The sequence below is a fragment of the Pteronotus mesoamericanus genome, unplaced genomic scaffold (genome assembly GCF_021234165.1).
Source record: "Pteronotus mesoamericanus isolate MK-2021 breed Mesoamerican mustached bat unplaced genomic scaffold, CSHL_Meso_final contig_164, whole genome shotgun sequence".
In the NCBI taxonomy this organism is placed as follows: domain Eukaryota; kingdom Metazoa; phylum Chordata; class Mammalia; order Chiroptera; family Mormoopidae; genus Pteronotus; species Pteronotus mesoamericanus.
The window spans coordinates 93,891-111,132 of NW_026555065.1; the positions used below are offsets into that span (position 1 = coordinate 93,891).

A 17,242-nucleotide genomic window follows, 5' to 3' on the forward strand; every position below is an offset into this window, starting at 1 on the left:
TTTGGAGAGCTTTTTGTGCAAGCATTTTGCCTCTTTCTTTTATGGTTAAATTCCTAAATCTTTATTCTGATATCATAGTCCTTTAGTTATACTTAATTGCCCAGAAGTACATGTCTTTAGAAAGCATGAGTGTTCCATGTGAAGGACTATCAGGAAAGAACGTGATTCCTCCTTCCTGTCTGGTGGAAGGAGCACTCATAAGAGAACTTTGACTTTTTGCATGCCCAGACGCACTACCCTCTCCCTCAGTTCCCTCCCTGTAGGTGCAGCAAGGGGTTGTGGGCACTCTGTAGGTTCATGATGTAGAAGACAGAGCCCTTCAAATGAAGAATTTATTCTGTATGGAACTACTAGGTTGAACTAGATGAAATTACTGATATTCAGCTACTTAACGTTTTTGACCTTTCCAAAGCATCCATTTCATGTGCTCCAACTCAGTGCATTCCAACTTTACAGAAACCTGTGCTACAAATGGGTGTTTTTCTGGCAGCTCTGGTTTTACTTGCCAGCCACATACATCCCTAGTTGGGGGTAGGGTGGGAGGGCAGGTCAGGGAATAACCTGAAGTAGGACAGTTTCTTTCTTCTTTACCCAGAAAGAAGAATAGATGGGAGTGTGTGTTAGTGTCAATAGCATCAGTGTTTTCTATGTGGCATTTCTAGGCAGAAGCATGCAAGTGGAAAAGCATATCTCAGTACAGATCAAAATAATACAAATTAAATGCATGGGAAGAAACTGATCTACGTTACCTGTTGAATATTTGCATGCATAATAAATGCAGTATGAAATGGGGCTAACAGTTCTTTGCTGTGTTAAATCCATAGGTCCCAGATAGCCGGTTTCCTTTCCTAGGAGTTCACTTCACGCCAAGGATGGATGGCAGTATTTGGCTAGGGCCTAATGCAGTTCTTGCCTTTAAACGAGAGGGCTATAAACCCTTTGACTTCAGTGCCAGAGATATTACGGATATAATCACCAAGAGGTAACTTTATTTACCTCAAAAATGATTTCACGTGTGTATATTTTTAATGTGGGAAATTTTGTCTTTCTTGAGATTCTATTTTTGGGTAAATCCTCACATTTGTGATTAATATATTGATTTTTTAAATTAACCTGAATTAAGAGCTTTATGGAATAAGTATATTGTTTTAACTACTTTAAGAAAATTCTGATGATCCACGGTGAGGTCTTGGTTAAAAAGAACAAGACCAGTCACGTATCTGACAATCTAAACCTTGTTTTGCTAACCTTCTAATTGCTTTTGAAAACAAAAAAAGTTTCAAAATTAGTAGATGGCTTACTTTGATAAAGTCATTTCAAGCTAGTCACCACTGTCATTTTGAAAAGCACTGGAGAAGCTGTTGAAACCAAAGTTGTTTCCTATTGTGGAAAACTAACAATGTACTCACCTGGGATGCAGATTCTTTACTAACGTTAAGAACTCAGTGAGGGGTTTTTTGCTTTGTTTTGTGTTTTGCTTTGGTCTTTCTAGCTGTTTTGCTTTCCAGAGGGTTTCACATCAAAATTACTAGAAAGCTTTTCAAGCTGTACTGGAGTTTCACCTTCTACAGAGTCTGAAACAGAAGGTGTAGGGTGGATTTTTTGAACATGAGTGCTTTTAAAAATTCACATATACGTAGGCTCCACAGAGTCTCGCTTGAGAATCACTACTTAAGTATCTTACCTCTGGCTGATTAAAAAAAAAAGTAGGATATATATGTACCTCTCTTCTCAAATGTCCCGATTTAAAGATCTGCTAGTGCTTTTTAGGTGTGTTTTGAAAGCATGGAACATTTGTATGAGAAAGCCATTTTGTTGGCAGGCTTTATAGAGTTCTAGTTTGAAACCAGCATTCCCTGGTATTTTTGAGTTTGCAGTGTGTTTACCTTTGGACTTTGGAAGCTATCCCTTTGATGAAGCTTCCTTCTTATATTGGCCAAAGTTGATGTTCTTTTAATATGTGGTTTTTCCTCTTTTTGCATAAATTTCTGGAATGCCCACTGCCCAGATCTAAAAGTATTTAATAGTAAGAAAGAATTTCTTTCTCTCCTATAAAGATTTCACTTTCTTTGCTTTCAGTGGCTTGATTAAACTGGTGTTCCAGAATTTCTCCTATGGAGTCAATGAAATGTATAGAGCCTGTTTCCTTAGTGCGACAGTGAAGCACCTTCAAAAGTTTATCCCTGAAATTACCGTCGATGATATACTTAGGTAAGGAAGAGCCATCAAGATTGTAAATACAGTCATGACTTAGGTGAACTTGGGAGGTGGGTCTGACTTGGTGATTCATAGGCACTCGTTAGAGTGTCTACTGAACCTTTGTGTGTTCTCTCTTTTCCAACAAGTTGTTGATATTTGTTTGCAGTTCATGAGCTGGGCATTGCTGCATCATGCCTTAGCACTTGAACTATGCCTACCATTTATAATTACCTAGCCTGCCTTACAGAATTAACCTGAAATCTCTATTGCGGCTATATTGCCACCTTCGACTTTGTGTCTAGCTATCACTCATGATAAAAACATCTTGTCTGAAATTTAAAATCTACCTGGCTTCTGCCTCTTATGATTATAAAGCCTTTTGACTTTAATTTTATGTATAAGGTCAATGATCACTATATTAACTAATTAGATAATAAACACATTAAAACCTTCTATTTTGATTGATTCTTAAAGCCTTTTAGAAACACACTTCTTTCTCGGCAATGTACCTTGCTTCTTCTCTATATGTTTTCTTTCTTTTTTGGATCTTACTCTAACTTCTCTATTTTTTTTTTTTTTCTGTTTTGGGTTTTACTTCTTACTCTGCAGGACAGTTAGTGAGGTAACCATCAGCCTGAGTCCTTGTTACAGAGGTAACAAGGAAGTGGGGCAAAGGAAGGATTACTTTAAAAACATTTTTTTTTCTTAACCGTAAAAGGCTTTCTGGACTTGATCTGTAAATTGTTCTAAATACTACGCAAGCCTATTTACTTTTCTCTTTAGCGGTATTTTTAGGGTGTTCACCCTTTTCCCTGAACAAGCCATTTGTTAGGCCTAATCAGGAATGTACTTTGAGGTACTCTCTGTCCATGAATCCATCCCTTGAATCTCTAGAGACCTAAGCGTCTGTCGCCTCAGTAACAGCTGCTGAACTTGCCTGGTGTAAAATGTCAGCAGCTTGACTCTGTATCTGGGAAGAGAGCAATAGTCATGTCAGCTGTCTCCCTTAGGGGAGCGTCCTGGTCTAAATCTGACTAATATATCATTCTCAGACCAGCCTCTTTGAATCCTTAGAAGGACTGTTAAAACCAAGCTAATGTTTTTACCCGTATCTCTCTCACTCCTCTACTTACCTTCTGAAATGGAAGTGATAAAAATATCTAGGCTTTATTTTCTTTCATTCACCTATAAATAAAGGCTTTTATGTTTTCAGTGGCCTCCGTTAGCAGACCTGTTATGTTTTCTCTCTGAAAATAGGTTGGTCAAATCTGGTGTTTGTTACTGCTATTAATACTCCTTGGAAAATATAATAAGTTGGGATAGCGAAATATGTGTATAAACAGTTGCAGTGAATTCACTCCTCATATTCGCTTACCACCCTTTTTGTAGAAGCCTGAGGAAAGCTCTTTAGACCAGTGGATTTCATATGGTAGAACTGGACCGGGGCTTGAGGGTTTTGGTGAACACTCCTTTGTTTCTGCGTGTAAGGGTGTCGATTTCAGTTACCAGTTTCATTAGCATGTAGTAGAGAAGGGTACACAGTACTGTAAGCAGGTGCATTTGGGGATAAATTCAATCCAATCACAGATGAGTTTCTCTTTGGAGATAGAGAAACTGAACATATTTAGCAATTCCATATACTCCTTCCCTTTTATTCTATTCATATAGCTAGTAAAATGGGAAATTATCAGTAACAAAAAGGAAGTTGTAGAAGATCTGTTTGATACTATTTATATGTTTAATAATACTATATATTATTTATGGATCTCATATGTAATGTGAAAATAGAAACAAGTATAGTGATAAACACCTAATTCAGGAGAGTGGTTACCTCTGGGGAGAGAAAGGAACGAGATCCAGAGAGTTCTACAGAAGGCTATTATCATCTATAATGCTTTATTTCTTAAGCTGGTTGGTAAGAAAATAGGTGTTCATTATATTATTCTCTGTACCTTGTCATATGTCTGAAATATTAAATAATAATAACAAAAAAAGAGCAATAGATTTTCCCACATTTTGAAACCCAATTCTTGCATATCTTGCAACCCACTGTAGTAAAACCATTAAGGCTCTATCATTAATATTGAGGCAGAAGCATATTAAGCAGTTTTAGATAGTAAAAGAGAATGGAAGCAACACTTCTAGTGGGATATTAAGCTCAGGATGATGTTCTTAAATTGTAGTAATGACCAGTGGGCTTCCACTTGACTTCTCATTGCCTATGCAGAGCATCTTAGGCGATAACTTACTGGTGAACATTAGATTGGAATGTAAAGTTATAATCTGTCAAATATATTCATTAGATATACAAACTTCTCACTGTTAAATCATGATCTCTAAGGCTCTTAATTTTAGCTCTAAAGTCCTTTAATTTGTTCTGTGATTAATTTTGTATGATAATCTAACAGCAGTGTGTATCCGCAAGCATTGTAGGGATGTGAAAGATCCCTGTAGGGATATGAAGACATATATGCCAAAATCTCCTTTTTTCCCACTCTTCACTTTGGAAAATTTCTTATTTGGGGAATTCTAGAATAAAATTTTAGGCAAGATATTTTCATCATGAGTGATAGCTAAAGACTCTACTGTGTCATCGTGAAATGCAAAGATGAAAGCCAAGCATTCCTACAGTAAAGGTGGTCTAGACCAAGGTTTGTCAGTCTTGGCACTATTGACATTTTGGGCCAAATAATCCTTTGCTGTGGGAGACTGTCTAATTCATTGGAAGATGTTCAGCAGCATCCCTGACCTCTGCTGACTAGAAGACAGCAGTACTCCCTTAGTTGTGGCAACCAAAAATATCTCCAGACATTGCCAAATGTCCTCTAGGGGGCAAAGTCTCACTTGGTTGAAAACCACTAATCTAGGGAATTTGGTAACCCTCACACTACAAGACACTAAGAGAATCTGGAGAAAATATAATAAAAATCCTTTGAAATGCATATAGCTGAGCATCCACAAAAGTAAGGGGCATCCCAGGAGCAAAAATGAAATGGAAATTGAAAATCCAAATACCAAAAGAAATTGGTGCTGATGCTGTTCTGGAGGAGTGAAGAGGATTTGCTAATTTTTATATAAATATAACTGAGTTTTATTTTTAATTGCTTTGTGATTTACATACAGTAAAATAATGCAGATCTTAAGTTTTCAGTGAATTTTGACAATTGTATAAACCAGTGATTTTCAACCGGTGTGCTACAAGAGGCATATAGTTGTGCCTCAAGAATATTTAAAATATGTAATACCTGGCTATTTAGGGGCACTGACCTCTTTTCCCTTAAAATGTCAGGTAAAAAAATGACAGCAGCCAACACAACAATGGCCACCTGGTGTAAATAAATCAAAGTTATATGTATTATTTTTGTTAGGTTGGCAAAAAGCACTTTTTTGGTGTGCTGAAGAATTTTAGTAATTAATGTGTACCATGGAATGAAAAACATTGAAAATTGTTGGTATAACCTCATCAATCATCAACACAAAACAAGATATAAAACATTAGGGACTTGTATTTTAAATGCTACTCAAGTGCTGGAAAGGAGACCTTGTGTCTGTAAAAGAAAAAATTTGGAACTGAGACCTGTGTAATCATCCAGCGACTCTTGAAGGACTGACACCCTCTGTGAAAAGGAAGTCTTAAAAAAAAAAATTCCTCTTGGTACCAGGAAGTATTAAGGAATTTTGTCTGTCCCAGTCTTGAGGGAAGGAAAGGGTGGGGGGCAGGGGGGTAGGGGGCATATTTGGTGGGTGGGGAGGGGAGAATCTCCTAAAAATCTAGAACCACTCAGCTTGATCTAGGAACTTCATACTGAGAAATTAATTTAAAAAGTAGGTCTAGACTTGCTCAGATTTTACTTCAAACTATTTCTCCCTTTCTCACTTTAAACATGAGAGAGAGAAAGAGAGAGAGAATCAGGGTAATTTGACCACAGACTGAATATTGATGATACTAAACAATGATTAGTTTTTAAAATTATTTTAAGAATCCTTTTCAAAGAAATATACATTGCAGTGAAATGATGTGCCATCTGGGATTTGCTTTAAAATAATCCAGTGGAGAGAGGTAGACAGTAAGTGGATATCTAAATAAAGCATGATCAGCTGTGTTGATTATTATTGAATCTGGACAATACATACATGGGAGTTCATTTTATTTTTGTACATGTTGAAAAAAATCCATTAATAAAGTGTCCCTAGGGTGGTAATACCCCTGGAGCACCTGATAGAAGCAAATGTGAAACCTCTGTGCAGGGACAGAACCTCAGCCCAGCCCCCACAGTATTCCCCCAATCAAGTCCTGCTGAACAGAAATTCACCCTCAAAAGTTACGAAATACTGTAAGGAAGAGTAAGCAGATAGAATAAAAACCAGAATTAGACTGCTCATAACTTTAGGTACTATTACTATTCTATTAGAAACCATAAAGTAATATGCATCAGTGGATTAAAAACAAAAAGGAATGGAAGACAGGAAACATGAATAAGACAAAAAAAAAAAACCCCAAAAAACCCTAGGTAAATTTGGAAACCAACTAATTAGAATTTCTAGAAATTAAAAATATAGTTCTTAAATTTTGCTATTATTACTATTTTTAGTCCTCACCCAAATATATATTTATTGATCTTGTGAGAGGAAAGGAGAGGGAGAGTGGGAGGGAAGAAGGGGGAGGGAGAGAGAAACATCAATGTGAGAAAGAAACATCGATTAGATTTAGTTGCCTCCCATTCAGGCAGCAACTGGGGATCCGATGGACTGGCAGCCTAAATATGTGCCCTAACTGGATTCAAACCCACGACATTTTGGTGCTTGGGACAATTCTCCCACCAGCTGAGTCACCCAAGCAGGACTAGTTCTTAAATTTTAAAACTCAAATGACTAAGATAACTGGTTAGACCCTAAGAGAAAATTAGTAAACTAAAATCTGAAGAATTTAGAGAATGATGTTGCAAGATAAAGATGCATCATGTGGATATTAAAAGACATAGAGAAGAAAATGAGAAGGTTCCAGCCTACATCTCATAGAAGTTCCAGAGAAATTGAAAAGAGGCAGTACTTTGAAGAGTATTTGAGAATTTCCTAGAGTTGACAAAAAGACAAAATTCAGGATGCACAGGGAGTCTACTCTAAATAAATAAAACGAAGTGCAAGAATGTAAATAGAAATATAACTTCCAAGTCAGTAAAGAGGAGAAAAGAATATAGAAAACCCAGTAAGTCAAGAAAGGAGATGGAAAAACCTCAGTAATATGGTAGAAATCAAACATAACAGTAATTTCAATAAATGTAAATGTACTTACCAGTTAATATGGAGATTGTCAGGTTGGATTAAAAAAATCCATCTATGTGCTCTGCAAATGCTTATTAGAAGAAAGATGAATAGTGGGTTCATTTCAGATAAAATATACCATAAGGCAAAAATTATTATTAGAGATAAAGAGGGTCACCATAAACATTGTGTATAATACAAAATACAGAAAACAAAAACTGACATAACTGCAAGCAGAAATCAACAAATCCATAACTGGTGGATGGTTTTAAGACATGTCTATTGATCGAAGAGACTAGGCAGATAAAATGTAGATTTGAATAACACTTGATTTAGCTGATTCATAGAACTCCCCTACCCCCATTACAGAATACTTGCGTTATTCAAACCCTACAAAACATCAAAGGCTCAAAAAGTTCTAACCCCTAAACCAAGTTCTTAACAGAATTCAGAAATTAGTCATAGAAAAACCAAGTTCTCTTGTCACGTTCCAGTAAGGTTGACAACTAGAAGCCAAAATACCCTTCCTTTATGCTTGGAAATTAAGATGGAATGGTTTGCTTTCTCCATGCTACCATTCCCAGTTTAAATATGCTCATGTGAACATCTATTTTTAGATGATTAGATCCCTTGGTGAGTTTTATAAAATACTAAATTGGCCTATTTGGAACTGGCCAAAGATCTTAGTTGTAGCCTGTCATCACTGTTTTCTCGCCCACAGGATAATGCCTGCTACAGAACAATAAAACAATAATTACAGTGCTTCTCAGATGACTGATGCCATTAGTTATATGCTCACCTGTTGTTTCTGGATATATTTAAAGTGTAGGATGTATACTCCCATTAAATTTAGCTACCAATGTAGTAAAAATACATGGCTATGAAAAACACTAAACAATTAAATGTAGCTAAATCGAAAAATGTTAAATTTGCTGAATTATTTGTTCTTTCAGCTACTGAAATAGAATTTTTAAAAATTAGAAGTAAAAAAATTAAAATTTTCTAGCCTTATTGAATATTTACTGTGTATAAAGAACATGTCTAAACATGGGGGTGATATAGGTGTGTTGTGCAAGATGCCGTCCTGGCAACTCAAGACATTTATGGTTTTCTTAGCTGAAATTTCAAATTATAACACTCATCTCAAGCTGAAGTATTCTGAGGGGAAATGTCTATATGTAATCATGCAAAGAAAAACCCTAAAGTTGCATTAAGTGCTGAATAGGGAACTGAAGAATTTGGTAGTTTAACCATTTCATGTTAAATAGCTACTTTAGTTTGAACTAAAGTAAGATCCTTAGAAAAACTTAATATTGTATAGTTTTTTACAGTTTGGATTATAGGTCTTGAACACATGGGCAGGAATGTAGGGGCCATTGAGAACATAATTAGTGTTTGTAAGCAAAAATAAAAAGTATATACTTTTTTTAAATTTTTTATTTATTTTTAGAGAGGGGAATGGAGGGAGAAAGAGAGGGGGAGAAAGAGAGGGAGAGAAACATCAATGAGTGGTTGCGTCTCGTCAGCCCCCTACCCCGGACCTGGCCCGCAACCCAGGCATGTGCCCTAGACTGAGAATCGAACTTGCGGCCCTTTGGTTCGCAGGCTGGCACTCAGTCCACTGAGCCACACCAGCCAGGGCAGTAGATAAATTTTTAACTGTCGTTAATTACTATTAACTTCTCTTTGTTTAGAAGGAGTAAGGGGAATGTACTAACATAACCTTGTTCAAAGGAAAATTTTATTTTGAACACTCAACATTGGTGACTGGTCATGCACCTGTGTATCCCTTACATGTCGGTATTCTGTTAGATAAAAGGAGAGAGACAAGTAACTCGTAGAGATACTCTCAATAGAAACGGCAGCACTGTCCAAGAAAAGGGGAGAAATGCTGCTTTGGTGAGTTGAGGTAGGATACGAATACAGAATGTAGAAAATGGCTGATACACTGCTATGTATCTTTAGCCAAAGAAATTTTCAGCTTCAGTCCCTTTCTGTCTTGTGTTCTGATTCCTACTTGGAAATCCTTACAGCTCAAAAATCTCTTGTCCAGATTGTCTGCAGGCAGATAATTTACCTTTATTGTAGAACCTTTCACCCTTGTAATCTGTATTTACCTCTTTATAAATGAACTTAAGGCAAGTTACATAATCACTGTGTGTTTTGTCACTGTTAAATATAAACTATATCAGCCTGTTAGAGTTGTTGTAAGGATTAAAGGAGAAAATTCCTAACAAAAGGGTAAGCACTTGGTAAGTAATATCTATTATTATTATCTCTTCTCAGCCAGGCTGAGGTCTTAGAGGGCTGTGCTCCCATATTGTTCTTTGTGTAATATCTTCCTCAAGTACTTATCTGCATTGGTCCATAATCAGTAAAAATGTTTAATGTTGTTGCCTGATACCTTGAGTTTTGGTGGTGTGTATAAGGCAGTTGTTTTCAAACTGTTTTCTTGAGCAGAGTCAATGAAGGTGCTTTTAGATTTAAAAATTTTTTAATTCAAATTTTATCTGTAAATTTTTAAATTATTTTAAAAACAAAAACTCTAATTTGTAAGCTCAAGTGTTATAAAACAGAACTTTTAGTAATAAAGGTTCTTACTGTATTAGCATACTTTCAAATTAATTCATTTTTGTCTTTATCCTGTCTTGTTTAATCAATTGAAGGTTATCTGCTATTGAAGGCTAACCTGTTAAAAATTAAAACAAACTACAAAACAAGAACTTGCTGCCATTTGCAAATGTTTTTCTTCATAAATTTTACTAGTGTGCAATCAAAGCAAAACAAAAATAGAATCCTGTAGTGGATACAGGAATGCAGCTGATACACGTATCTCCTACTTTTATTGCTTTGCGTTAATCAGAAGAGCCTTATTATTTCCATTGATTGATTTTATAATTCATCTTATAAATTTAAGTAAAAATATGTTTATTCTAATTAAATATGGATATATCTGCTATTTTTGGAAAGAACAGATATTTATAAGTAACTTACTCATTTGTATATTCATTTGATAAGCATTTATTGGCACTGTGAAGTGGCAGGCATTAGGCTCTAGGCTGAGGATGTAAGTTTTACAGGCTCTAAATGACAAACCTGTTGGGTTTCCACATGACTGTGCATTCAGAAATCTAAAGACTTTATTGCTTTAAGAATGCTTTAAGACCTCTACCTTGTAAAGTGCCTTATTTCTTCCAGTCAGTTGACTCCACTCTTGGTTTTGCAGAGGTCCAGCTGGAGTAAGAGCCCAAGCTCTGGATCGAGATGGAAATCTGGTAGAAGATTTTGTATTTGATGGAGGAGTTGGGGTTATTGGAAATCGCATTCTTCATGTGAGAAATGCACCTTCCCCTGCTGCTACTTCTTCCCTTGCAATTTCTGGAATGATTGCAGATGAAGTGCAACAAAGATTTAAATTGTAAATAATGAAAGGGCTAGCTATGCATTTTAATCTCCACATTCAGCAACATCCACAAGAGTGTACTAATTGCATTCTTTAATTTAAGAAACATGGTTTGAAAATAGCGTTTTTTTAGATATCTCGTGTAATAACCATTGAATTGTTAAGCTTATGTAAAATAGAAATAATTGGTTAAAATCCATGCTCTTTTACTTTGTGAATAAAGAGAAAAGATACAGTTGTATCTGTCCTGAATCCCTGTCTTTGTTAGTGACCTGTCCTCACCAACCATAATCTAGAGATTTTGCTCTTTTAGAATTTTGGAGAACGATGGCATAAAAAATTGCCTATTCCCTTAACTTTTTGACTGTATAATATCTAAACTTTTTGTCTCCTAAAGACAAGAAAGTATATTGTAGGTTGCAGACCTTTTGATTTTGAAGTCTTAGAAAAGCCCCCATTTAAAGCAACAATATTTGTATTTGGGAATTATTGATTTTTGAAAAATATGTGAAATTTCACATTTTTAAAGTATTAACTTGAGTAAGGTTCTACTGAGCTGAATATTTGCAGAGAAATTCAAAGGCTTTTGTATTCCCATTCTCTTTATAACCGACTTGGTGTGGTGTCATCACCAAAAGAGAACAGCAGTACATTATAGATGGTTGTTGCCAACTCGTCAATTTTCTGTGGTTGAGAAACTAAAAGGACATAGAACTGATAGGTTTTTACGAGAGCAATTTTAGAATCCTGGCGCTGATACACAGAACTCTGTAATTTAAAAAATCATTTACCTCTTATATCTCTGCTCTTTAGTTACACCAAGTTTCTCAGATGTTAGCCAAGATCACTAATGATTCATGCTGACTTGGTTTTCCAGGGATCCTATAAACTTTTATGAGGATATTTCTTCATTTTTGGAAAATACCTAACTCTGAGGCATTCACTTTTGTAAACCGCAGAAGTGCCTTACATTCATGTGTACTTCATGGGTATTTTAAATTATTGGCCAGTGCCATACTGTATATTATATGCTGTATATATGTGTGTGGTATCTGTTAAAATGATTCTTGCAATCCAGAAAGTTGGAAAATAGAAATATAAATGAAAATAAGGCAGCCTAGAGATTGGGAAAACTTTTATTACAGAACCATCATTTAGGTGAGATGTTTTCTTCCATTCCCTTACATGTACTCTCTCAGGAATAATCATGCTCTCTTTGTCTTTTTCTTTCTTTTTATCACTCCAAAGATGTGTGATAAATGAGTTAGAAGTTACATGCAGTTTGGCTGTTAGAAAAAGCTTTTCTCTTTTTTCCTTTTCACTTCAAGTGTTTGTGATTACATTGATTGAACTACCTCATCCATTAATTTGAAAGGCTACACATCATCCACTCATGTTCAAGAAGTAGCACATCCCAGGTAAATAGACTAGGCAATTACTCAAAACTTGTAATGAGCATATTTAAAGCATTTGGAAACCATTCACAGAAGAAACAGGCCCTAATGGTTCTTCGTAACAACTGATTCCTCTAAGAAATGTGACACACAGGCTATTTTTCTGTTGCATTATAAAACTGTTAAGAAATGGAAAATATTACAATTCTCTATTTCATCAACGGTAAGATTGCATATGCACTAAGCTGTGAAAGACTGAAATTACAAAAATAACTGTCCTAATTAAAGCAATCCTTATTCTATGTGGGTATATGCTATACCACCCAAAAATGCAAGTGAAAAATTTATTGAAAGTGTTTTGAATGTGTAGGTTATTAACTATTTGTAAAACATTTTTGTATTTATGTCAATAGGGTTTTATTGTGTAGTACCAATACACTTGACAAGTTTTGTGTATTTCTGAGAGAAGAAAATGTATATTAATATTAAAATATTTTAATGAGCCTTGGTGTTGTGAACATAATTTTTAGTTTCATAAACACTGATTCAAATGTTTTATGTGTCAAACTTGAACTATCATGGCTTTAGATAGCAGCCAATCTTAAAAAAAAATGTTCTCTATTTGTGTATAATCGAGAAGTGAGGTAAAGTAGTTTACATTTTGGGTAAAAAGTGGAGTACTTCTCCTCTTACAAAAATGGCTTTCTATCTAGCTGAACTCAGTGTCATCTTCATACCCCAGAGCGCCAGGGGACATTATTTCTGTTCCATAGCAGAATGTACAAGTATGTAATGTATGAACACAATGATTTCCAGGGAGCTGGGGAGAGGGAGTCCAGTAAGTAAATCAATCTTTTGGAAATTTACTAAAAAATAGTTCTTGGGAAGACATTTTTGGTATGCTATCTCTAACAGGGGGTTGGGCTTCTGGGCATGAGCCTCCCATTATAGGGCAAATGATCTCTCTCAGTACCCGCTCCAATTTCTTTATGGCAGGTGGACTGTAAGAGAACCAAAGTTAGGTACAGCAACGAAACTTGAAAGTGAGTGACAATGACATTTATTGTTTCCTGTGGTGTTGCTTTGGTTTGCTACTGACTGGTAGCACTTGTAGCTTTAAATAAATTGAGGAAGAGAGAGTACACAGGAGAAATGTTGAGTAAGTCCTTCTTGAAATGTTTTCAGTGGGAGAATATTAGTGGTAACATTTTAACTGCCTTTTAAAATCTGAGTAGTGCCTGGGTCATTCAAATTTTCTCCCAAAAGCCATTCTAAATTTGAAAAAGACAAAACTAATATCTATCAAATTATAACTATGATAGCATATTAATTTTAACTCAAATTTATGATTGAGCTTTTTAAAAAATTTTAAATGTTTATTTACACTAATTATAATTCATGCCAGTTGGAAGAACAGTAGGGTTGTGATGTCACATAAATGCTTTAATTGCATTCTCATTACTGTATAATGTACTTGAAACCCAAGTCCACACCATCTTGGTTGCATCCTTTTTATTTTATTGATTATGCTATTATAGTTGTCCCATTTTTTCCCTCCCTTTTATTCCTCTCCACCCTGTACCGCCCCACCCCCAGCAATCCTCCCCCCCAACCTTAGTTCTTGTCCTTGGGCCATACATATAAGTCCTTCGGCTTCTCCATTCCCCATACTATTCTTAACTTCCCCCTGCCTATTTTGTATATAGTATTTATGCTGTTTCTTTACTCCCTGTGCCTTTTCCCCCATTTTTCTCCCTCCTCCTCCCCTCTGATCTCCATTTCTATGATTCTGTTCCTGTTCTAGTTGTTTGCTTAGTTTTTGGGGTTTTTTTTTAAGGTTCAGCTGTTGATAGTTGAGAGCTTGTCATTTTACTGTTCATAGATTTTGATCTTTTTCTGAGATAAGTCCCTTTTACATTTCATATAATAAGGACTTGGTGATGATGTCAACTCCTTGAACTTTACCTTACCCGGGAAGTACTTTATCTGTCTTTCTATTCTAAATGATAGCTTTGCTGGATAGAGTAATTTTGGGTGTAGGTCCTTGCCTTTCATGACTTTGAATACTTCTTGCCAGCCTCTTCCTGCCTGCAAGGTTTCTTTTGAGAAATCAGCTGATAGTCTTATGGGAACGCCTTTGTAGGTAACCGTCTCCTTTTCTTGCTGCTTTAAGATTCTCTCCTTATCCTTAATCTTGGGTAACTTAATTATGACGTGCCTTGGTGTGGTCTTCCTTGGGTCCAACTTCTCTGGGACTCCCTGAGTTTCCTGGATCTCCTGGAAGTCTATTTCCTTATCCAGATTGGGGAAGTTCTCCATTATTTTTTCAAACAAGTTCTCAATTTCTTGCTCTTCGTCTTCTCCTGGCACCCCTATGATTTAGATGTTGGATTGTTTAAAGTTGTCCCAGAGGTTCCTAACACTTCTCATTTTCTTGAATTCTTGTTTCTTCATTCTGTTCTGGTTGAATGTTTAGCTCTTCCATCTGCTCCCAGTCCTTGATTTGAGTCCTTGTTTCCTTCCCTTTACTGTTGGTTCCCTGTATGTTTTTATTTATTTCACTTTGCATAGCCTTCACTTTTTCCTCCATTTTGCAACCGTACTCAACCAATTCAGTGAGCATCCCGATCACCAGTGTTTTGAACTGTGCATCTGATAGGTTGGCTATCTCTTCATTGCTTAGTTCTATTTTTTGGAGCTTTGATCTGTTCTTTCATTTGGGCCATATATCTTTCTTTCAGCACACCTGTTACGTTGTAAGGGGCGGAGCCTTAGGTGTTGGACAGGGCGGGGCTAATCAGGTCTCTGTGTTGTGACCCTGTATGTGTGGGAGGGGTCCAAGAGGGAACAATGCTGCTTCCTCGGCTCTTTGCCAGCTTTCAGTCACTTCCCCTGCTACCCACAAGCAAATTGGGCCCTTCTGGTGCTGATTCCCTGGTGGATGGGTTTGTGTACATTCTAGAACCCTGTGCATCTTTCCAATGGATTCTCCTGTGAGGCTGCGAGTTTCTCCTGCCTCTGCAACCCTCACAGATTTTTACCTCCTGAGGTTTTGAGGCTTTATTTTCCTTCACTGGAACCACCTGGTCTGCCAGCCGCTGCCTCGCCCGCCTGGTCTTCCAGCCACCGCCTTACAATGCGTCCTCTCTGCCCTGACTGCCCATCTCCACGCCTCCTACCGGTCTGGATGAATTTCTTCTTTAACTCCTTGGTTGTCAGACTTCCATAGAGTTAGATTTTCTGGCAGTTCTGGTTATATTTTGTTTTAAATTTGTTGTCCTTCTTTTGGTTGTGTGAGGAGGCAAAGTGTATTTACCTATGCCTCCATCTTGGCTGGAAGTCTGGTTGAACTTTTTGTTATATATACATAGGACCTCTTTCTTACAGTATCAGTGTGTTTAATAGTTGCATTTTTTAACATTTGAAGCAGGTGATTATAATGAGGTTAGAACTTTTTCATTTAATTTGGCTTTTAATTAGTGTTTTGAACAAGTACAACTTTCATATGGTTGAAAAGTCTCTCCTGCAGCCACCTGGTCCTCATCCTTGATGCAACAAGAATTTTCACTATCTTGTGCAGCTTTGCAGAGATATTATATTTACATATAACAAAATGTACTGCCTACATTTTTATATGAGTGGTAGCATACTCTGAATACTGTATTATACCTCTTGACCTTTTCGCTTTGTAGTATACTTTTGAGAATGTTCATTTCAAGTGGCCTGAACACAGTGACCTTATTCTTTTAAAATGACTTTATAGGTTCCATTTTGAGAATTTACTATTTTTTGTTGAACCAGTCCCTTATTCTTATAAGTGATTATTTAAATTTTTTATTTCTAGGTTTTTTTTGTTTTGTTTTTGCTGTAACAATATTGCAATGAGTAACCTTGTGCTGTCATTTCACATTTCAGCAACTTACCTATAGGACATATTCCTAGAATTTGTTGGGTAAAAGGTTATGTGCCTTTGCAGCTTTCATAGACATTGTCAAGTTGCCTTTGATGGAGGTTGAAGCAGTTTACAGTCTTGCCCATAATATATTGAAGTACCTACCTCCCCATACTCTGATCAACACAGTATATAATCAAACTTTATGATCAGAGCTATTCAAATAGGTAAAAATAATAATAATTTAAATTTGCATTTTCCATAATATGAGTGAAGTTGAGCATCTTTAATGTGTTTGAGACATTTATATTTCCTTTTCTGTGAGCTGTCTTTTCCTATCCTTATCCTTTTTTTCTTACTGAGTTTTAGTCTCTTAATTTGTAGGAGCTCTTTTCGATATTAGGGAAATTAATTAACTCTTTAGGAAACGAGCTGCAAATACTTTTTCCAGTTTGTCCTGTTATTTGTATTTTGGCTTATCTTGTGGTGGTTTTTTTTTCCACACATCTAAAAAAATACCATGTATCAATCTTCTAGATTTTATATCATAGTAGAAATCAGAAGTTATAAACAAATTATTCTATAGTTTTATTTTTTACATTTAAATCCTTGACACATCTGGAATCTACCCTAGTGTAGAATATGGAGGTATAGATTCAACATTTTTTTCTAGATGGCCTACTTGTCTGGTTAGGAAACTTTTTATTGATGTCAATTCATGGATTATCCTCCACAAGCACATAGATCACATTTTGTCTGCCTAGCTCAGACATCACAACTGAGACGCCTGTAGAGACGAGGCAGGTTACATAAAAGGGTGAAGAATGCCAAGTGGGGAATATAGCCAACGGGAAATGGGATGGCATATTTTTCTGAAGAGGGCAGCCACTACTCACCGCCAGCAGATTGTTCCCTTCCAAGAATGCAGCAGTGTCCAGTGTTGCCAGAGCTTTGTCGAGAGAAGCTGAAAATCCAGATATACGAAATCTCTTGATTTTAAAATGTTAACAATTTTAAGAATTTAAATATAGCCTTGACAAAACAAAATGTGCATTCAAGCCAGATTCCAAATGTCCATAACAACTTGACTCT

General features: G+C 36.2%; 1 protein-coding gene across 2 annotated transcripts in view; it reads left to right on the forward strand.

Moving 5' to 3' along the window:
• Window positions 1-10,966, forward strand: part of LOC129064133 (L-2-hydroxyglutarate dehydrogenase, mitochondrial) — a 33,499-nt gene extending 22,533 nt beyond the window's left edge. For both annotated transcript variants that reach the window (XM_054565208.1, XM_054565209.1), the window contains 3 exons: window positions 825-982; window positions 2,080-2,211; window positions 10,688-10,966. In XM_054565208.1, coding sequence (XP_054421183.1) covers window positions 825-982; window positions 2,080-2,211; window positions 10,688-10,883 — 486 coding nt within the window. In that variant the 3' untranslated portion in view covers window positions 10,884-10,966. The remainder of the gene's footprint in view (window positions 1-824; window positions 983-2,079; window positions 2,212-10,687) is intronic.
• The last annotated feature ends 6,276 nt before the right edge of the window (window positions 10,967-17,242 follow it).